The sequence below is a fragment of the Dasypus novemcinctus genome, chromosome 4 (genome assembly GCF_030445035.2).
Source record: "Dasypus novemcinctus isolate mDasNov1 chromosome 4, mDasNov1.1.hap2, whole genome shotgun sequence".
Taxonomy (NCBI): domain Eukaryota; kingdom Metazoa; phylum Chordata; class Mammalia; order Cingulata; family Dasypodidae; genus Dasypus; species Dasypus novemcinctus.
This window is the reverse complement of record NC_080676.1, coordinates 102,156,389-102,180,431: the sequence shown is the minus strand read 5'-3', so window position 1 is coordinate 102,180,431 and position 24,043 is coordinate 102,156,389. Positions and strand designations below refer to the sequence as shown.

Sequence of the window (24,043 nt, the reverse complement as noted above, 5' to 3'; positions counted from 1 at the left end):
ATGTAATACAGCTTTACCATGCCTGATCCTTTGATTCTAGGCATACAAGGGAGCATTTATATACTCGATTTTTGAGTATAGATTATACTTTTTTTCCCCCTTTTTAAAACATGTCTTTTTTTTTTCTGACTTAAGTATAAATGAAGAAAAGCATAAGTGGTTTCCCTAAGGATAATTTTCATTTTCCATGGATGGTTTTTAAAATTTAATAAATTCTTTTAAGTACACATTGTGTTGGCTGGGTTTCAAACAAGCTCCCTATTCAAAACATTGCTCCATTTTCGCCCTTTACATTCTTGTTGGGAATGACTGTTGATGTGATTACCTGATTCAGTACTGAATGCCACTGTGTTGCTGACTGGGCCTTCACCAAGTGGATTTTTGGGTTTCACCTGGAATTCGTAACTATAGGGGAAAATAATAAAAAAGTAATTGTAACTTATTCTTGAGGTTGGGAAGGAACATTCCCTTATATTTATGTCCTTATTGGTTTTGAAATCATAATCCCAGTGAATGGTAATATATATTCTAGAAGCAGCTTGAAGAAAGAAAAACCAGGCAGGTTTAGGAAAGAAAAAACAAGCATAGTAAATCCTATAAGCACTGAAATTTGAGAACTTCTAGATAGAGCTATAGAAACAGATGCCCATGAATTTGTTTCTTTTCAAGGACTTCCTAGTAGTATCTCCTGGAACTCAGGTTTTCTTTGGGTCCAGGAAGTCACAGTGTCTCCAGAATAAATGTATGGTAAAGTGTTTCCTTATGAGAATTTTGGGCACCCGGGTTGAGACATCTCTCTCCCTTTATAACCCAGATTAATATGGGCCAGGCCCTTAACCCTTTATGATTGAAAAAATGACAGTTCCAGTTCTCTCAGAGTTATATATATGTTTGATTCTGTTCTTAATTATGTGCACTAAGTTTGCTACCCAGTATTTGACAAATCTTTTTCATAAAATACTTAAGCAGAGAAAATAATTTTTTAAGAAATTCAGAAAGTAAAGCAATTTGCCGTTTGTCTAAAACTAGGTGTCCCTTTCAGCTGCAGACTTAGAAGCAAAACTGAATGCAAAACTAACCTGGGTCAGCAAATAGGATATTGTCTGATTCCCAAATTTGTACAAGACTTGGGAAGAGAAATAATTTCCATCTTTCAAAAGTTTGTAATTCAGTAAGAATTTGGAACACACAAAGGTTGAAAGATATTTTATAAACAAGTGAAAAACAGAAGGATGACAGGTCTCATAGTTTGGTGCAGAGGGCACCACGTGAATGGTAATGAAGGCCAAAATTGCAGGGGCTTAAGGAGTCAGTTACTTAATTACCAAGACATTACGTTAAAACACTGCTAGAATTTAGTAAAAGACATTCTGGCATAACAGTGGCAATCATTTCTGGAGTTCTTACTGTATGCATCAGGCAATGTTAATGATTCTGCATATACATGGTAATATAATAACTAGGTATTCTAATTTACATTTGAGAGCAATGATGCTCTTAGACATTGTGCTATGACCAGTCTTTGCTTTTCTAAACTTTCTAAACATGTTCTTTGTGAAAGGATTAAAATGTACTCTTCCTTCCTCATAGTTTTTTTAATGTGATAAAGCATTTTATAAATGAAGTCACTGATATAAGTTGCCATTATCATTGCCATAAGGAAATGCTGATACAAAAACACCTCAGTCATTTAAATAAATCACACATACATGGGGTGTTTGGCATGGAGTATTTCCCAGAGGTTATAAAGTCTTGCTGAGCGGCCTAATAACCTTAAAAAAACAAAACACCATCACCACCACATACACAAAACAAAAAATAACGACACAACAAGAAAAAAGTGTGTATTGCATTTCACATTCCACGCCATTGCCAAAAGTTTTGTGCTTTGGCCAAGAGTGATTGCTGGAGTCATGTCTGTCTTTTTTATTTCACAGTTATTTATACTTTAGCTACTTTTGCAGCATGGCCTCAAATATTCATGAGCTTTTTCTGTTTCTTGCCAGCATTTTATGATACTTGCCAAGTTTTGAAAAAATCATTTTAAACTAAGTTTAAAAGCATGGTAACTTAAAAGGCACATTTTGGGGGGCTGTTTAAACCCTCCATAAACAGAAAATATTTGTGATCACAGAATATTTTCAAGAAGCATATTCTGTCACAGGATGTATGACACCATAGGTCTAAAGGACTAATGTCTTAAAAAATGTTGATTGTATCTATGAAATAAGTATAGGCTGCTATTTAAAAATTTTACAGAAGAGTTTTTAGAAATAAAAATAGAGCATAAATAATTTAAATAGAAGCTGCAAGATAAAGTTAAGGAATGTTTTAAAATATAAGAACAAAAACTTAAAAAGCTGAAAATAAGAAAATTGGAGGATTATTCTAAGAAATACAGTACACAAGTAGGAATTCTAAAAGAGAGTAGGGGAAAAAAGAATAGAAAATTATTCCAGAAATTATGCAATTTCCTAAAACTAAAGGTTTTGAGTTTCCAGATTGAAAGCCTATAGTGTTGTCCAGCAAAATGAAAGGACAAAGGAAAAAAAAATGAGAAAAGACCATTCGAAGCAACTATTTGTAAAATTTCAGAGTTCTAGGGATGGTGACAAGATCCTAAACGCTTCTGAGAAAAAAGTAACAGGTCTCATTCAAAGAGTCCTGAATCAGATTGACAATTGATTTCTCAGCAGCATCTCTGGAAGTCAGCAAACAATGGAGCAAGCCCTTCAAAAAGCTGACGAATCATTTATATCTTAAAACTCCATGTCCAGCTAAATGATCACTTAGGTATCAAAGTAGAATAAGGACGTTTTCAGACATGTAAGGACTCAAAAATAATGTCTTCCATAACGTCTCAAGATGTATTTCTCAAGAAATGCCACTAAGTGAGGGAGTAAACGAAGGTAGGATGCAGGAATCGGGATCCAACATGAGAGACAAAAATGATAATGAGGGGTTCTGGGAGAGGAGTTGCCATAAACAAGCATAAATAAATGCAAGGAAAAATAGATGACTTGAGTATTCAATCATTTTGAGAAATAGTCTAGAAATAGTGGATTTAATTAGAAGAAATAGCTAAAATAATTGAAAATGATTGCTTCTGGGAAACAATTTAGGAATAGAACTACTCTTCTAGTATTATTTGAGTTTTTGAACCATATACATATATTTCTGACAAAACTGAAAAAATGTAGAATCTATCCATAAGACCTACTACATCAAAATGAATATCTGGCACATGTAAGAACCTCAGAGCCTAACTTCTGTAAGATGATAAAAGAATTTAAAAGTGACCACTCAAGGCCTATGGAACTGTATAGCACAAAATATAAACCATAATGTAAGCAACAGACCTTGGTTAGTAGTAGTGCTTCAATAATGGTTCAACTATAATAAATGTGCCACACTAAGATGTCAACAATAAGGGTAGCTGTGGGTGTGGGTGTGGGTCAGGGGGTGGGGGAATATATGTTATCCCTATTACCTTGTATAATATTTCTGTAAATGTAAATCTAAAGCTTCTCAAAAAATAAATTTAAAAAATACTTTTAAAAGGATCACTAAGACTACTGTAGAAAAGTTGATTTTGGGACGTGTGTGAGATTAAATGCCAGTGTTAGAGACAAAGCCTAAGGTCTAACCATTTCTGGGCTTCATAAACCTGTATGCATAGGTGTGAAATACTGTCCAAACAGCTACTTCATTATGAATGGGTAACGTGGAAGAAACACACACACACAAATATTGGGAAGGAATACAGTCTAGATGGCAACTGCAGCCAAGCCTTGGAGCCCCACAGTGAACAAGCCAGGTAAATGACACCCCTCACAGAAGGCCATGCCTGCCTCTGCCAGGACCAGTTGTGGATGGCAACTAAAACAATCCTCTAGTGTGTCCCTGTCAGGAGGCATCATGGTGCCTTGAGGAAGAAAGTGGGTTCTGGAGCCAGAAAGATGTGGATTCACAGCTGTATTCAAATTTTAATGTGTGACTTAAAGTAAATTACCTTCTTAGTTTCCTTATATCTACAAAATGGTATTTGTGAGGGCACCATTAATAATATCCTCATGGGTTTAAAAGAATTCGTGAGATTTTTATGAGATAGTCTACATAAAAGCAAGATGCCTGACACATAGCAAGTGATTTGTAATTATTAGTAGTAGATTACGTATCTCTAGAGATTTTTTTTTTAAGTGCCCTTGTATTGGGGAATTTGACAAACACTGCCACATATAAGAGTTCAAAAATTCATCAGTTAGTAGAAGTGAAAAGCTCAGGTTTTTAAAAGTGGGATCTGTGGTTCTTGAGCAAAACTGTCAGAGATAGAGATCCCCCAACCTGCAGGATCTAACCTCAGACTTTTTTCTTCGGAGGGAGAGTTGATAATCTTCAGAATTGATTATGTCAGACACTTCTTTCTGTCACCTGTTACTCTCTTTCCTTTGTTCTCTATAACCCTTCCTCCATTTTTGCCCATAATAGAAAGCTGAATTATAATTTCCATTATCTGATTAACTCCTTTGTTAAATACATCCTACTGGGTTAAAAAGCTGGTTTTCACTCTAACAAAAGCTTCATAAACTTCCTGCATACATGGAAAGGCCATCCTCTAGCCACTTGTTTTGAGTTGTTTGGCCAGCTGCTTTACTCCTAGTATAGTCTTAAAACATTTGAGCCCCATTCAGGAGGGGTTTCAGTCAGGGGGAGAAATGAGAACATAAAGGGGAGGGGCCAGTGGAAGAGAGAAAGGGATATTCTACTTGGGTAAACTGTCTCCAAAGACACTGCAGGATTATAGTAAGTGTTTCTGGGTATGGTGAGCCTTTCAGACATTGTGCTGACCAGAGCTGAGGGGATACTTAACAAAATGAGCCTAAATCGGGCAGAAAGAAGAGCAGGTTATCAGCAGGAATGAGGGTCCTACACTAACAGCCCATCATGTCTTTGGGGATGGTTCTTGTGTGTCTATCCTCGGGCGGGGGAGGCCAGCACAAGAATTCCAGAGCTGGGCAGACTCTTTTTCTGTAGAGTTGCCATGACTTTCTCCAACTCCCTTCCTACACACCAAGGAATTCAGTCATAAAATGTATACAGTGATGCAAGAGAAAGAACTACTCTCTTTATAGACTAGTGGAGTTCTGTACTGTGCCTGATGAAGTTACTAAGCTGAGCAATGAACTCAGTTTCTTTCTTCTTTAACAAGGGAGAAATTGCTCTCCTGCTGCCCATACCTATAATGAAATAAAATAAAATGCCTGATGCTTTGGTATTTTATTTTATTATTTTATACAAAGTCCATAAGAAGAGATATTGAAAAGTTAATACAGATTCTGCTGCACAGAACAGAATTTCAGAAAAACACTATGAAAAAGGTATAATGGCTTCTTCACATGCCTGTTTCATTCAGCCAGATTTACAGTTCATAAGAAGTTGCTGCCTCTACTCCAGCTAATCTCAGTGCCAATATTTTATTAAATCAAACAACAAAGAACAGTCACAAACTAACTTTTTTGCCAGCTTTGGTTCATTTTAGTCTTAGAGGAAGAACTGTTCTACAAAATCTTCATAAACCACAGAGGACAATAAAAGTACTTTAGCAGACTAAGTGAATTTGATTAAATTATCTGACAGGCCATATTTTCCATAGGAAATTGCTAGACCATATGTATGTCTGGAACATGCAGTGGATTCTTCAACTTTTCAGCCAAGTTAGGAGAGACGAATATTCATTGGAAGAGAAGAGTAGGATTAAAGGCTTTTTTAGTATTCTGTAATTTGGGTTGTCCATCTATATTGCCCAACCAGTTCATCAGGAAGAACCAGTCCATTGACAGTTTACCAAAATGTTAGGCTAAAAATAATCTAGCTAGGAAAAAAAAATTGCAGACTATAAACACGTTCAAAGAAAAACAGTTTACAAGGGCAATTTACTTGCTGTGAGACTGACCTAGGCTGTGGTATTATTTTCAGCCAGTTCTCTCACTGATTCTGTGCATGGCTTTGGATAGCAGATGATTAAATCATTTTAAGGTAGGAGAGACCATAGTGATCAACTAGTGTGTTCACACTTCTTGTCCTTTTCAAGCCATCATGACTTCGTGTTTAAGACATATACTTTATCAGTTCCGCTGTTCACATGAATACAAATCATCAGTAGTCTTTGCAAACAACATGGTTATCCAAGATAGCAAAGACTTACTCTTTTAGTTCAATGCAAGCTACACATTGCCTAAAGAGATTAGTCTTCCTGGGTAATTGTGAGGCAGGAAAGGTAACACTGACTCTTTTGCTATCTCTCATGATGAATTTTAAGGGGAAAGCCAGAGAAATGGCAGTGACAAAGCTAACTTTTGGTGTGGTGAAGGCAACCTCTATAATTTCAACTGATGCCCTCCAAAGTGTTTCCCTTATCACTTATTGCCTTTTGATAGCTTACCTTTTCTTTAGCTTAATATTGATGTCTGTGGTAGTTTGAGGCTGTATATATACCTCAGAAAAACATGTTCTTAAATTTAATCCTTTCCTGTGGCTGTGAACCCATTGTAAGTAGGACCTTTTGATGAGGCTACTTCAGTTAAGGTGTGACCCACCTTTATCAGGATGAGTCTTAATCCTATTACTGAAGTCCTTTAAAAGTGGAATGAAATTTAGTCAGAGAGAAAGACAAAGGAAGCAAGAAGCTGAAATTCAATGGAATCCAGAAGAGAATGGAGCGACCAGGAGATGCCACCATGTGCCTTGCCATGTGACAAACTAAGGACTGAGGATTGTTGACAGCCAGCCACAGAACACCACAGTCTTGGGGGAGAAAGCATCATTTTGTTGACATCTTGATTTGGACTTTCTCCCAGCCTCAAACCTTGAGCGAATACCCATGGTTTAATCTGACCCATTTCATGATATTTGCTTGAGCAGTCTGGGAAACTAAAACAATGTCCATTAAAATGTCCCTAATTTATATATATAAGACCGCCAGTCATTTACATTTTAGTATGGAAGAGTTCAGTGTATGCAGGGTTGAGAAAGAACGCAGAACACCATAAGCCATGTAGGGGCCAGGAAAGAAGGGAAGAGAAACAATGGTAGATTACCCAAAAATAGAAGAATGTTAGTCCTAGCTTTCAGAAGTTCTAAGAAGTTTCAAAATCAGGTCAGAGGGAGAAAAGGAAAAACTTGTTTGCCAAAGTTGTAACTTTCATGAGTTTGCTATCTGTCTATTTTAATACAGAAACCTGTGGTAAAAATTAGAAGCTAAAACAGTGTTTCACTGGGAAGAAATAAGTAGAAAGTAAGTATAGGGAAGGGGGTAGAAAGAACATAGTTAAGTGGATACCAACATCTCTACAGTTTCTTTTATTTTAAGGATGGGGGTTGTTGAGAGAGGGATCCTCCCTCTCTTAACAAATTCTGCTTCACTTGACAGAAACAATTTCAGTTCCTCACAAATGGCCCCTATGCACATATATTACCACAGCCATCTGCAGGCAAGGCTGCTGATGCCACCCCCCACCCCCCCACTTCCCCGCTGCCTTTGGAGCTGCACCGAGGTACTCCCAAAGCAACCACACGGCTCTTCTCTCTGTAGTTACCAACATCTTAGGCCAAGTATGGAGCTGATATCTCACATCAGCAAAACAGCTGTTGGCTGGTCCCTTACGGAGAACTGTTTTTTGAGCTGCTGCAGAGTAGATGAAAGCCCAACTAAATCATGAAAATAGGTTGGCATAAACTGTGAAAAGGAAAAGGAAGCAAGGTCTGCCGTCATTTTGGTTCTGGAATAGCGTGTGAACAGTTGGGAGAAAAAAATAATCATATATATATAACCTCTGCCTTGCTTCTCCTGGGTTAAACGTTCTTACCAAACTATTCCATCCATTTTGGTGAGTGAAGATTAGCCAGTAATTATCATCTATTTTCAGATCCCATATTTCTTAATCAGACCAAGTGATAGAAAATGCCACTAAAGTGAGTTATATACTTGTATCTCCTATCACCAGATCACAGTTATGGTAATGCTTGCAGAATCTATTGTATTCCACTTTTTTTTCAAGTAGGAAAATCCAGAACCCCATGAGAAAATTTTAACAGCTATAAATCAAAGTTTGCCTATTTTAGGAATTTAATTTTATCATATATTTTGACTCATATTTTCCCTAAGCTTTGAAATATGACTAGAGTCATTCTTTCTTTATGGCTAATAAAAATCACCTGGCAGCTGCATCTATACATACTTCCTCTTTATTTTACAGTGTCTTTTATTAGCATTAATCTTGGATCATGGTTGGGGCAGAAGAGATAAAATGCAGAGACCGTGCCTTAACAAATTAGTAAACTTGAATTTAAAAAACCAAAAAACCTAAATTTGGGAACTGGTAATTTTTATATTCTGCTTGTGACTGATTTTTCTGTCAATAGTAACTTAGAGGATGACTTGTGGTTCACCTAAATCATGCTCATGGATTTGATTTTAAAGAACAATACTTGGGAGTAGATGTAGCTCAAATGATTGAGCGCCTGCTTTCCATATACAAGGTCCCAGGTTTGATCCCTGGTACATCCTGAAAACAAAACAAATGAACAAAAATAACCCCAATTCTCCTTGAGCAGATGTAGCTCAGTAGTTCAGTGCTTCCTTCCCATATATGAGGTCTTGGGTTCAATTCTTAGTACCTTCTAAAAAAAAAAGGAATACTGCTGTTGCTTTTCCTATTCATGCCAGCCTGCCCCTTCCATCCCATTTTTACTCTCAAGCATTAGTTCCAGCTATTCCTTGAAGCTTTTCTCTTTCTAAATCACAGAACTCTGTGTTAAGTCCTACACTTCCTATGCTCTCAAGTACTGTCTTTGGTGCCCTCCAGTGGTTTCTTGGGTGTTATTTTTGTTTTCTCAGAGACTTTCAAGCTTAATTATAATACTAAGTGCAACTATTCTACTTCACTTTATTCTACCCTAACTCATTAAGTTGGTTTGTTTAATGGGACTTCAAACTATAATTTCAATATTTCAGCTAAAAACATTTTATCCCATTAAATAGATAAACTAATCTCTGACATACCTCTGTTAACACAGACTCTCTGGGGACTAGGATCTAATGAACTACTATACTACTACAAAACTTCACATATTGTGGACTAAACAATTTTCAGCAGAGCACCTTATATCCACGTGTATTGTATTTCTCCCCAAATGGGAAAACAATGTCTACTTCAAACTATTAACTTACAACTTTTGAATTATGACCCACTAATTAGGGGCTACCAGTATAATTCTGGTAAAATCATCACATGAAGATTAATAGTCTTGGTATCCTAATGGGGTTTATTCAACCATACCAAACCCTAAAAATAGCACTGCATAAACCACATATTGCTATTTACAAGGGAAGACATTTTTAGGGCCATTTTAGCAAGGCATAGAGACACAATGAATGGTCCCAAATTAATGCCAAGTGGTAAAACTTGGCATGGGATTCTGACTTCAGTGATCCCTAAAGTTGATATAATAGTGCTTTCCCCAAAAGACAAATCTAGAAAGGGTTTCCTTTAGACTGTTAGTCTTGAGGCAAGGATAAGTAGTAGGAATTCTCATAAGACCACCCACTGATGAAGGATAGGAGAAGCAAGACACACCAATGAGAGCAGGGCAAAGAAGATCACAGCTTGTCTTTCAGTAGATGCAAACACCAGAAATAGCATGAATCCCCAAACAATTACAACTGGAAGCTGGATGTGTGCCATGACCTGACTGATCCTGTGATTACAGAATGAATTACAGTTTAGGACAAGGGTACTCTTCTCTTACCACCTACTTTATTCAATTAGGTCAGAAGCCAAAATGGCACCCTTGTCAAGGCATTGACAAAACGTTCTTTATCATATTTATTCAAGGTTCGGCAACTGTTCCTTGTTATAAGAAGTTCTAGTATGAAAAGTGATTGTTTCAGTTAAAATGAAAGAGCAATTACCACTATTCAGAGTCTCCCCGTTTCCTCTGAAGTTTCCCAAACTAGCTGAAGGGGCTCTCTGCAATCTGACTTCCATCTGGTTTCCTTCTTTCTTTGATTCCTCTGCCTATAGCCATTTTTCACCACTCATACTGTGAAAATAGCCTACTTCTCCCTGCATGCAACCATGCTATTTCAGGCCTCTGTGCACTGATTAGTGATACTCTCTCTTTCACTCTCTCCCTCTCCCGCACTTACTTGGCTAGCTCTTTTCTACTCATCCTTCAAGCCTAGGAATTTTTCCTATGTTTCCCCAGACTTTGCTAAATGCCACCCACCCTGAATTCCCATAGTATCTTTTGCATACTTCTGCCTGAGCATTCATCAATTTGTGTAGAATAATTGGTTTCTAATTGCCTACCCCTCCAGACTTGAGCTCCTCAAGGGTAGTCACCATATTTATTCCTGTTTGTAGTCACAACACCAAGCACACCACTGGGCACATAGTTGGCACTTAATAAATGTTAACTGAATGGAAATGTAAAATGTTTACAAAGAAATCAGTTTGAAAACTTCAATGGAATACCTGTTCTGAATTTGGTCATGAGCAAATAGGTACACTAGTAAAAGTTCTGAGGACAGCCTGATTCAGAAAAGGAACACAATGAATATTTACAAATTAGATGCCTTTCAATGAATATATTGTACTACACAGCCCAATTTTAAGTGCAATAAAAAGCAGGAATCTGAAGGGGAAAAACCATGCAAGTTCTGTAATGTCCAAATCCACATATAAAAAATCCAAATTATATAACCTTTCACTTTTACTCTTTTCTAAAAATATATTATGATAAAATGGGATTTCTCCTTATCAATGTTGCTAAGGAAGCAGAACCAAGATCATGAAATAGGCTTTTACTGACAAATATGCTTATTTTGGTTAACCTATATCTTTTAGGAAAATTAGTACTTGCAAATTTTCATGTTGTAACTCAAAATAGAGACTTTTAAAGAAAAAGAGCTTGTGGAAAGATGTTATTTCTGCAGTATGGGACTAAGGTTTATGCACAGCAAGCCATCTACAGTAAACTAGATGTTTATTTTTCCCCTGAAAGATTGTCTCTGTTGCCAGAGACGAAATAGGCTATTTTCAGTGTCACAATCCATATTTGATTCAATTCAATCTATACTGATGAGGAAAGATATAAAAAGTGAAATCTGTACACACAAAAATTAATCCCCTCCCTAGATCTTCTCTATTGTATTTCTAGAAACATCTAAGGCACTTCTCTTTCCTTTCAGTATAATAAATTGAATTGATAAAATATTGGGTATTTTATACTTTAAAAGGAATCACAAAACTGTACAGCAATATGAAGAAATTTTGTATTAATGTGTAATAAGTGGAAAGCAGACATGGCTCAACTGAAAGAGTGTCTGCCTATCATATGGAGGGTCCAGGGTTCGATACCCAGAGTCTCCTGACCTGTGTGGTAAGCTGGCCCACGTGCAGTGCTGCCGCATGCAAGGAGTGCCGTGCCACGCAGAGGTGCCCCCATGCAGGGGAGACCCATGCGCAAGGAGTGTGCCCCGCAAGGAGAGCCATCCTGCATGGAAAAAAAAAAGTGCAGTCCATCCAGGAGTGGTGCCACAAACACAGAGAGGGGACGCAGCAAGATGATGCAACGAAAAAGAGATGCAGTTTCCCTGTGCCACCTGACAATGCTGACACAGAAGAACACACAGTGAATTGATACAAAGAGCAGACAATGGGGGGGAGGGGAGAAAAATAAATAAAATAAATCTTTAAAAAAAATGTGTAATAAGTTATGCCGAGAAATGTGTTTGTTACAAAAACAATGCTAAAAATATTTAACTCTATTGTCATAACTCTATCCTCATCCTATGATAAAAGGTCCCTGAAGCAAAGGCTATTGATTCTGGGAATATTCTGTAGTTATTTTAAACTATTAAAAACTTTTACCTACATGTGTCACGTGGCTTTTCTTTTCCTTGCCCTCTCCTTTCCAGCATGCTTGTGCTTGTGCTTCAAGTCTAGTTTTTAATCATACCAACCCCAGTTGTCTCTGGCTGTAGTAGTTTGATATAGTTTATGAAGTCCAAAAATAGATATTGCAATTGTGTTTGTAAACTGGTCTGTTCCTCTGGGCATATTAGATTGTATTAAATTCAGAGGTTTCCCTTTTACTTGACTGAATTATGATTAAGGCTTTGATTCAGCCCCGTCAGTAGAATGTTGAATCTCCTCCCTTTGGTGGGCTGGGACTCACAGAGAAAATGACACTGCAGAGCAGAAAGTTTGAGTTTTGGATGCTGGAGCTCAGGGGACAGAGCCCAGCCTTATACTAACCTAGAGCTGAGAATGGAAGGAGCTGGGACCATGGAGCCTTCGGAGGAAGAAGGCAGCACCCTTGCAGATGTTGTCAGCCATCTTACTACAATATGTGGCAACAGACTTTGGTGAGGGAAGTAACTTTTGCTTTATGGCCTTGTGATTGTAAGTTTCTACCCCAAATAAATACCCTTTATAAAAGCCAACAAATTTCTGATATTTTGCATATGCACCCCTTTGGCTGACTAATACTCTGGTCCATAGACTTTCCCATCTCAAAATGTTGTTATTTAATAGCAACGCTTAGTTCAAAGTCTTCTATTTGTTTTTATGTTTCCAGCTATATGGCTAACACATGAGACCTTGTTGTCAGCACTTCTATCCCGTGCAAGAGCGTGCATATTTACTGAGTACCAAAAATGACTCCAGAAGTATCTAGTGCTGTATACAGAAAGCAAAAAAAAAAAAAAAAAAAGTGGAATGCAAACTAGATCCTCTCTAAAGACAGAGAGGATGATCCAATTTCATTCTTTTGTTGTTGACATGACTTTTTCCCTCTCAGTATTCACCTGAAATACCACTGGTGGCTTACCTTGTGTCTGGTTTTAGATTTTCTACTGTGGAGAAGGTTTGATTTGTAAGTTGAATGGACTTGTTCTTCCCACTGAATGACCCATTTTCTCTGGATATAACTTCATATTCTGAAAAGTGAAAAAGCCAACAGATACTTGTCTTTATGTCCCACTAGATTTAATTGTTCTTGAGTCTAATAGCATATAAAATGACTCTCATGAAAGTGAGCAATTTAGATTGCAGTTCTAGAGATGTATTGATCTTATACATGGAAATTTCCAAATGGGGATAGTCAACAGATGAGGAAAGTCCCAAAAGCCTTTTAGGAGTTTCTCACTGAGCATTTCTGTTTTCTTTTTACTGGAGCAAATGAAGGCCTAGTAACCAGTGAACATGGATGCTGTTCCTGTGGTTGATTTGCATGCTGGTAACCTATTATCTCACTAGGAAGGTCAGATAGTTATTGGAAAGTCCAGGATGAGAAAAGCATGTATGGAGAGTGGTGTGCTAGTAGAAGCCACATTTTCTGCATCTACAGGGATTTAGAGAAGCAAGAGAAAGGCCAAGAACACTGAATACATGGTACTCCTACTAAAAGCTTCTTTCAGTTTAAAATCAGAGTAGCAAGTAACAGTTAACCAAATAATGAACTATATTTTCCTATAGTTCATTATTTTGTACTATAGAATTATGGGATTTTTGTACCTGTTGTTTACATAAGTCATGCTCCCTCAATAATTTTTTTTTGTATTTAAAAGAGTTCATGGAAGCCACCTTTCTATGAACTTGCAGAGCTAATCAAAAGAGGAAGACATTTAGAATAAAAGAAAACAATTTACAAATGGGTTGGCTGTTTTTCCCCTGCACTGAGTTGGGATTTAATTTAATGCATATGACAAGATCATATAGATGATAAGGAAAACATACTTGAAATCATTTCTATCAATATGAAGACATACACAAGTATTGGGCATCAGGTTAAGGTTGGAAGGCTACAGAGGTGTTTGCAAGTTCTTGGGGATTCTTGATATTAATGCTGAGACCTTGCTGTCAGCCCTTCTATCCCATCCAGTAACTTGCATAATTGCTGAGTACCAAAACATGACCCCAGAGGTATCACACTATGTGCATAGAAAGCAAAAGAATGGAATGCAAACTAGATCTTCTCTATAGACAGAAAGGATGACCCAATTTCATTCTTCTGTTGTTGATAATGACTTTTGCCCTCTCAAAGAAGAGAGATGGGTATTGGATATAAAACCAAAATTTTAAATAACTCAGGTAGATCTAAAATTACCAATTTTAATTTTGGGGGGATTCTTAGAGCATATTTTAAAAATCCAAAAGGGAGGATGACTTTCTGAACAATGTTGCAGGAAAATCCTCCTAAAAAAATCAAAGTTAGATTGGAATTCAGTGGCCACTGTATCTGGATACCATCAGAAGTACAGCTATTAAAGGACTAATGACTAGTGTTTAGTATCAACCACTCAGGCTCTACTTGTAGTTCAGCTTCTTTTTTAAAATAATAAAATATAATTCAGAAGGCTTTTTTTTAATAGGAGGTAGAAAGAGAGGAAGGACAGAATCTCAAATTCAAATCTCTCCATTTTATTTCTTTTCCTCAACTGTGAAGGGATATTTGCTAGAATAAGATGAAAGTAACTGAAAGGTATGCAAGTGAAACTGATATGTTAAAAATGGAAACTGCATGGCTTAATGGAAAGAGCCAAATCAAGCAACTTGCCCTGAACTCAGCCTCAGTTTCCCTATCTATAAAATGTCAATGTCTGCGTCATTCAAGTTGTTGTGAAGATTAAATGAGGACCATATGGAAAGTGCTTATTATTATTGTGCATGTATTTTGCTCAACATGTAGTGTTTTTATTATCCCTGGGCTGTGTTTTGAAAATAAGGTCACAAAATTTTCTTACATTGTACATTGATTAAAGAGGTCAGAAACTAACTCTTCTAGAACTGGAATAATTATTTTTGATAAATTATTTTTGATAACATTTAATTAAATTATATTCTATGATCCAGGAGAACAAATTAACTTAGTCTGCTGCTGGCTGATCTAGAAGGGAGACCATAAAGTTATATTTTATGGACATGTTCCTGGTTTTTTTTCTTTAGTTCTTCTAGATTAAAGAATGAGGGGTTTTTCTACTTAGGTATTAGGCCTTGTTCGGCCCCTCAGCATTCAAAGTGAGATGACAATCCTCCTGTGGCCCAGCTGCCTGTGAGGGCTCACCATGGTTCTATATATAGAATGTCTGCCATGGCAATGTATCAGGACCATATCTGGACAATCCCTTAATCTGAATCAACATTTTGTCTGAGAGAATCAATACAGAAGATTATTCACAGACTAAGCAGTGCATCATTCTTCTAGACGCACACTTTCTAATACGGTAGCCACTAGCCACATGAAATTAGTGAGCCCTAGAAACGTGGCTCAGGAGAATGAGGACGTAAATGCTTATTTTATTTGATTGCAAGTAACTTTAGGTCATATGGTCACATGTGGCTAATGGTTGGCTGTATTGGAGAACACAACTTGAGATGCTCTGAAATCCCTTCTAGGGCCAATTCAGATGGTCAGAAAGCTATAAGCCTTGGCACTATTATTTTAATGAAGACTCTTTGGAATCATGCAATGTTTTATACTCAAAGATGTTATTAAACCGGTCCTAAAAAGTGGCTATATTGATTGTAAGGATCTTTCATTATAAGGATTAGAAAGTTAATTATTATTTTATTTTTACAGAGAAATGGGTTTGTTTTTATCTTCTAAACATTGAATCACATGACTGATAATCTCTCCCCTTCCTGCCTACCACTTTTCTAGAAGCTAGAAAGAACAGGTGCAAAGTTGAGACTGTCTGGTACAAAATATACAGGATAACATGGTCTGTGTTCTTGATGCTATTAATAACTTCACTCCTGGTTTCATTTTATTCTTTTCATTTTAATCTTTCCTTTATCCTATTTTCCTCTATATTATATTTTAACTCTTGTGAATTTATGAAAGTTGTTTATATCCTTTCTAATTCAAAGCAAATAGGTAAATATATATAAATAAAATTTTAAATTACAGAACAATATCTTATTCTGGCATTCATTGCTTGTCCGTCCTTGCTCTATCCATTTTTGTCCCCCATCTCTAGGGCTGGATGAGGCAACTACCATAAGCTTCTATGATACAGTGCTTGAGTTAATAGTTTCATTGAATATATATTTACATAAATCTATTTTTTGTAAACTGACCAGTTTTATGAATACTAAAGGGGGAAAATAGGATCAAAGACTGTTATTAAAGTTTTATTGTGTAAAAGTGAGTGCTTTAAAACATCATAAAGATTGACTGCTGCACAGTCATCAAAAGAACAATTTATATGACATCCTAGTTGGTTACATAGCAGAGAAACTACCTTCAGAAACAATCTTTGACTTGGGACATTCCTCAGCTGTGTGATATTCTCCTTAGTAAATATACCAGGATTTTAGTACTTGAAACTTTGATTGCACCTCTTCTCTAATTTTCATTTGACTCAAGTTTTAAAAGTTGATCTAATAATATCTTTGTCTTGAAAGATGAGTTTTCAAAGTGGATCTATAAACTACTTTCATAATTAAGAATTCAGTTAGAACTTCTCTTCAAGAATTCTAGCTTTTAATATCTATTCTTCTTGTATTTTATGAATGTCTTTCCACTTTAATGTCTTAAAATGATAATAGTATTTTCATAAATATATGAATATGATAAAATTGAATATTAATGTTTGGAATGAATATTTTTAGATACATTTTGAATATATTTCATAAAGTAAAGACAGCCTCTTAAGTATGTGTCCATATTTCTTATTTTAAAATATCATTATCAGTAAAGATTTGAGAAATCAGAAAGACCTAGCTCTGAATATTTGGTAATTTTTTTCCCAGAGGGTTTTGTTGATGTACTGTAAGATAATTCACTTAACAGAAAATTTTATTTATTATAAAATTGGAAAAACCACAGTCTTCAACAGAACACTAAAATAATCATGGTGATACTACGTCACAATTCCTACTATCGGTATTACAGACAATCATTAATTTCGTTTAAGTATTATTAGTAGTGGCAAAACATACAATATATTTTTTCTGTAATTCACTCAGTAATGAAAAAACTAGATATATTTTCACTTTGTTTAAGACTTCTGAGAGGAGATGACAGAAATGCAGCTTCAAAAGACATGCTAAATTATCAGGGAGCCCTAACAAGGAAAAAGATGATCTTTTCCCATCATATAACACTTTTGATAATAATGTGCCATAAGGACGGCAGACCTTCGCTAGGATATGCTCCTCCTCAGATATGCTTCACAGGTCATGGTATGACCCAAGATATCACACTCAACACATTGTGTTATCAAAGCTTCCAACCAAAGTAACAGTCCTTGTACCATGATCTTACCAGTGACAGTGTCATTTAGAGGCTTCTCCCAGTCCAAGATGACAAAAGAGGGACACCCTTCCACGGTGACCACAGTGAGATTGGTGGGTGGGTTCTGTGGTGGGCTGGTAGCATTCCCCTCTGTGGTCTCCTCTTTGGGGAACCGTTTGATGGAATCAGTAATAGAACAAGGTTTGTTGTCAGGTTTTTGGATGTATCGCACATGAGGGCCTATGAGAGAGAGTGAATTAATATGTAAAAACCTTTCACAAAGGGAACTCCAGGCTCAGATGGCTTCACTGGTGAACACTACTAAACATTTAAGAAAGAAGTACCAATTCTAAACAAACTTTCCCACAAAATTGAAGAGGAGAGTTTAGCATTACTCTGATGTCAAAACTTGACCTAGATATTATAAGAAAATATCTTTCATGAATACAGATACAAAAATTCTAAACAAATTATATACAACACAATATATTAAAATGATAATACATCATGACCAAATGGGGTTTGTCCTAAGAATGTAAGGTTGTTTTAAAATTCAAAGATCAGAGTACATCATCATATTAACAAACTAAAAAAGAAAAACCATATAATCACCTCAAGAAAGGCAGAAAAATTATTAGACATAATCTAGCAGTCATTCTTGATGAAAATTTTCAGCAAGCTAGGAATAAAAGGGAATCTCCTCAACCTGTTAAAAGATAGCTATGAAAAACCTGTAGCTAACAATACTTATTGATGAAGGACTGAATGCTTTTCCTGCAAAGATCAGGTACATGGCAAGAATATTATCTCTCACTATTTTTAATCAATATTTTTCTGGAGGCACTCACTAGTGCAACAAGGCAAGAAAAAATAAGGTATCCACACTGGAAAAGAAGTAAAACTTTCTTTATTCACATATGACAGGATCATCTGTGTAGAAAATCCAAAGGAATCTACCAAAAAGCTACTAACAAGTGAATTTTGCAAGGTTGCAGGATACAAATCACTATAAAAATATCAATTGTTTTTCTCGATATTAACAATGAACAATTGGCAATTCAAATAAAAATATTTTTTATGTATTTTTGAACAATGAAAGCTACAAACCATCAGTGAGAGAATACTAGTAAGGGAAATTAAAGTAGACTTAAATAAATGGTGAGATATGCCATATGCCATGTGTTAGGTGGAAAGATTCAATATTGTTTAGATGCAAATTCCCTCCAATTGGTCTACAGATTCAGTGCAGTTCCACGCAAAATCTAAGCATTCATATACCACAAGAAAAAAAAACACCTTTGGAAAAGAAGAAAAATATTGGCAGAATAACAACCTGATTGCAAAACTTATTATAAAACCACAGTAATCCTGAATGTTATTTTGCCACAAAGAAGAATAAATAGGCCAATGGATCAGATAGAGAGCCCAAAAGTAGACTCAGGTACATGTGGACAATTGATTTTTGACAAAGTTCTAAGTGTAATTCGGTGGAGAAAGCATAGCCTTTTTGTCAAATGGTGCTAGAAAACCTGAATATATCCATATGCAAGAAAATAAACTTGGAATTCATACTTAATATAGATCATATACCTAAATGTAAAACTATAAAACTTCTAGAAGAAAACACAGGAGAAAATCTTACTGACCTCAGGTCAGTCACGGACTTTTTAGATATGACATAAAAAATATAATCTATAAAAAGACAAATTGATAAACTTTGAAAATATTTACAAAGCATATATATGAGAAAGGACCTGTATCCAGAAAGTAAAGGATTCTCAAAATTCAATAATAAGAAAACAAAAAAATCGAATATAAAGATGGGCAAAAAATTGTTAGAAACTTCACCAAAAAAAGATATATGGATAATAAATAAGCATATACAAAGCCACGCAACATCTTTAGTCATTAGGACATGCAAGTTAAAGCCACGTATGATATCACAACACACCTATTAAGTGGTTAAAATAAAAAAGACTTTATTAAATGTTGGCAAGGACAAGGAAGAACTAGAACTCTCATACAATGCCAATGGGAAAGTAAAACAGTTTGGCAGTTTCTTAAAATGTTAAATATACAGCTATTTATGACCTAGTCATTCCCCTCCTATGTATTTACCCAAAAGGAATGAGAACATATGTCTATTTGTAAATTAGTGTTCATATTTTTAGTAAAAACCTATAAACAACCCACATGTCAATACCAGGTAGGTGAATAAACAAATTATATGTCCATACCATGTAGTACTAGTCAGCAATAAAAAGGAATGACTTATTGATACATTCAACAACATAGATGCAACTCCAAATAATCTCCATCTCATGGACATTGAGTAAAAGAAGCTAGACCAAAAAAGTGTTCATACTGTGTGTTTCCATTTATATATTATTCCTCAACATGGAGACTGATCTATGGTATGGCAGATCTGAGATTGTCTAGGGACTGAGATTACAGCAGGAATGGGGGAAAGGGAGTGATTACAAAGTATATGATGAAACATTTGGAGGTGATGGAAGTGTTCATGAGTGTATACATATTTTAAAATTTATCAATTTGTACACTTTAGAAGAAAATATTACAAAGGGGAATACTCAGCTCTATGTCATATTATAAACTCACCTTCAATGGTAAATTAAGTTATTGCTAAAAATATTTTCTACATTCATGACAGGAGTATACTACACCAATCCTTGATTTTGGAATTGGCTATGTGACCTTCTTTGGCAATGAATATTGGCAGGTATAACTCAAGGAGCTTGAAATGTGGTTACGTATTGGAAGTCCCCTCTTTTGCCTTTTACTGCCTTGAGAAAAGCTTCTCCTTGGTCATTGCTGGTCATTTGTCCTGGGCCCCAGAAGGAATACGTTGTGAAGCAGATCTGAGCCCAATCTGCAAGAGGGCCAGCTGTACCTATTGCTTAAAGGAGAACCACCCAGTCAAGTACATCTTAGCTCAACTGGCCTATCAGAAACAACAACTCTTCACTGTAGTATATTAAGATTTTTGTGTGTTATATTGTTACATAGAAATAGCTGGCTGATCTATCCACCAAAGAAAGCCATTCCAAAACCAAGAATTGGAGTCAGTCACCCATACCTTTAAACCTGGGCTTCCCAAGAGGATCAGTTTCTCTTGTTGGGCTTGAGCTAAAGTCAGTTATAGTACCTGAGAATAGAAGATAGTAAATATTTTTGGCAAATAATTTTGGCAAAAAGAGCTTCACAATACAATTAAAAAGTAGTAAAGATTTTCTGTATTTAATCAGCCTCCTAGTCAAATGTTGCAAGTTTTGGTTTCCTATATTACTATATGTATATGTCCACAATAAAAGGCCTTTACTATTGTCCTATTGCAGGTATTCTGGAATGTAAGAAATAATAAATTAAAGATTACCACCAAGTAATATTCATTAATAAATTAAGATATGTATAATTGGTAATGGCATATAATTTAGTAAGTATGGAGTAATCTAGATAATAATAACCAAAAACTTGAATAAAATAGTATATCTAGAACTGAGACTTTTTCCTCCCTAATTTGAAATCTTTTAGTTCCTCATAGCTAACCAACCAATGGGAACTGACTGACATACTAACCAAGTTCTTCCCCGGAGGCAGGAGCTGTTGGTTGCTTTTTATCTGTCTCTGTTCTCTCTGAGGAGGTTCCAGTAGGTCTGAGTGTTGCCCTTACTGGTGGGGAAGTTCCTCGAGCTGATGAAACAACTCCTGTAATTTAAAGCCAAAAGAGCTAGACTTTTTAGGAGCACTGTTAAGTTTCTCATTTATTTAATCATTAAATATTTATTAAGCCCTTACTATGTGACTTAGCACTATATGCCATGCTTGGAGAAAAAATAAGACTTGGTCCTTGATGGAGACAGTTGTATGAGCCAAGTACATTGAAGCATGATAGACATTGTAAGAACTGAATAAAGCCACAGAGAAGGGAAAGGGAGGGAGTGGTGATGCCTATGGGGAAAGGTGGAGGATGTATGTGTGTGTGCACGTGTGTGGGGTGGTTAAAGGAATGTCTTCACAAAGGATGTGTCCATAAAGAGAAGAGGTTATCAATAGGTAGGGATGAGAGCTGTATTCTGTCAGAAGGTTCAGCAAAAACCAAGCATGAGGTATGTTTAGGAGACCCAAAAATACCTTGAAAGGTTGGGGCAAAGAGAGCTCAGGGAGCGCAGTGAGACCTGAGAGGAAAGGGGCAGGGAAGGGCAGATCATGTGGGGCCTTGCATACCATGCTATGGATTTGGACATTATTTTTAGGCAATAAAAGGACCCATTGAAAGATTTTAAATAGGGAAGTAACATGATCAGATGAGAAGAGGATGCTTTGTTAAAGGTGCAAAGTTGGTGGCAGAGACAAAAGTCAGGTGACTAAGGCAGTCGTGGAGGGAAAAGGAGACTGAGCTCTATCAGAAGCAAAAGGACTGGATGGCAGGGGTTAGACAGGAGAGATATCAAGGAGATGGAATGACTTGACCTGGAGATTAACTGGCAGGCATGGGAGATGGTTGAAGAAGGAGGGAAAAAAAATCTTAAGGTAAATCCCATGATTCTGGCCTAGTGGCCAGGTGCTACTTTGAGTTATATTCAACAGTGACTCCTCCTTTCTTGCGAAACATGTATAGGTCTCCAAAACCAGATCCATCCCAAGATCTTGGCAGGTCTGGGTAGAGTAGAGCAGAAGATAGATTAGATTTTATATTCCTTTGGGAAAAGGAATCATTCTAAGGTAATAGAGAGTCAAGGCATATGAGGCTGACCTAAAGACCGTAGCCCAGAATGGAATCATGGACAAGTCTTTCAAATGTGCCCCTGGTCCTACTGGGAGAGGGCCACAAACCAAGAGAGGTGGTACTGCAGTCTGCATGAGCTTTTCAGAGTTGGCAGCATCAGAAAGAGATGCTGGCATAGCACTTTCACCCTGGCAAGGTGAAAATTTACAGGCCTCAGCAGATCCTTCACCAGAGAATGGCAGATGCCACATGGGAAACTAGGACTGTGCTCACAGGCACACATGAGAGAGTCTTGGAGGACTTCCAGGAGAGCTGCTTAATTTCTTCATTCAGGATGTGTTTTCTGCAGTGTTCATCAGGTACAATCTGTATAACTGCTCTTTGTTCATTGTTTGGCAACTCAACATAGCTATTTCTTTTGAGTTAGAGATGGATAGTACAGATATGGGGGACCCAGAGTTAATCTCAAAACTTGGAATATATTTTATAGTTCTTCAGGCTGGGTGGGCTGTATATCAAAGCTATGCTTAGTGATGGGAAAGAATAAGGGTTTTATGTGACAAGAAGCAAGAGCTTCAAGCTGCAGGTGAAAAAACAGTAATGCTATTTCATGATTTTAATTTGAACGTGAGTTGCTGCAGCTGGAAGCATATGATTAATGCTTGTCACAAAAGCAGATGGTATTTTATACTTAGTCAAGATGCATTGAAAAATTGACTTGTTTATCTTTTGCTGGACATAAATCCCATTTTAATTTAATTTTGAACTCTACCTATAATCTGTATTAATTTTAAACATGTCAAATTACATCTCTGGATGGTTAAGGTATATGAGGAATGGTTAGAAAATTGTATATTAAATATATATTGTCCAAAAAGAAAGATCTACACAGATTGTAGCACTTTAGTAGAAATCCCACTGGCCATTCCATGGGGGATACTCCAGACATAATTTACAGTCTGTAACTAATCTAGTCTGACCTGAAGGCTGTTGCAGCTCAAGTCAGAGCTTCCCCAGGTTAGAATTAACAAGGAAAACCTGATTATCCCACTAGGGCTGTGTCAATGGGCCTTGATTCAAGAAGGCACCAGAAACATGGATGAGGCAATGATTCCTCATTTAACTGATAGGAAAAATGATCTAGAGTTAACTATGCACATGATACATCTAAAAGCTTGTCTATCTCCACACCTTCTTTTCACCCTGTGAAAAGAGTGATACCCTTTCATATAAATCCCCACTTAATCCATCTTTTTAAAAAATCAATTTTTAAAAATTGCTTTCATCTCAAATTCTTCTATAAAATATTTAGGAAATACAGGTGGGAAGGAGTGAGGGAAGATGTGGAACATGTAACTTGCTTCTAGTTCCTGGTAGGAAGAACCCTTAAAAGAAATGAGAGGAAGTTTTGCTCTGAACTGGGTCAATTTTCACTGATTCTTAAAGTCATTCATGTATTCACTCAGCTATTACTTATCAAATATACCCTACATGTTAAACATTGAATTTGGTTCTGGGAATTCAGAGAAAATATACTAAGAACTCTGTCATCACAGAGCTTACAGACTATAGGGGAAGACAACTAAACAAACCATTATAAAACAATTAATTTGTCATTTGCTTTAATGAACATGTGGTAGTTTGAAGCTGTATGTACCCTGGAAAAACATGTTCTTAAATTTAATCCATTCCTGTGCATGTTAAACCAGAGAAACAGAGAGAGAGAGAGAGAGGGAGAGGGAGAGGGAGAGAGGGAGGGAGGGAAAGAGGGAGGGAGGGAGGGAGAGGATGAGAGGAGAGAGAGAGAGGAGAGAGGAGAGAGAGAGAGAGAGAGAGAGAGAGAGAGAGAGAGAGAGAGAGAGAGAGAGAGGAGAGAGAGAGAGAGAGATACATGGAAGCAAGGAGCTGAAAGAAATGAAACCTAAAAGAGAAGGGAGAGACCAGCAGCCTTGCCATGTGGCAGAGAAGCCAGGGAAGACAGTAGCTGGTCTT

General features: G+C 36.6%; 1 protein-coding gene across 50 annotated transcripts in view; it reads right to left on the bottom strand.

Moving 5' to 3' along the window:
• The window catches only part of ABI3BP (ABI family member 3 binding protein), a 258,238-nt gene that overhangs the window by 10,824 nt on the left and 223,371 nt on the right, over positions 1-24,043 (bottom strand). For all 50 annotated transcript variants that reach the window (XM_058295957.1, XM_058295933.1, XM_058295935.2 and 47 more), the window contains 5 exons: positions 20,902-21,030; positions 20,402-20,470; positions 17,335-17,544; positions 12,895-13,003; positions 326-405 (listed from right to left, as the gene is read on the bottom strand). In XM_058295957.1, the coding sequence (XP_058151940.1) occupies positions 326-405; positions 12,895-13,003; positions 17,335-17,544; positions 20,402-20,470; positions 20,902-21,030 (597 nt within the window). The remainder of the gene's footprint in view (positions 1-325; positions 406-12,894; positions 13,004-17,334; positions 17,545-20,401; positions 20,471-20,901; positions 21,031-24,043) is intronic.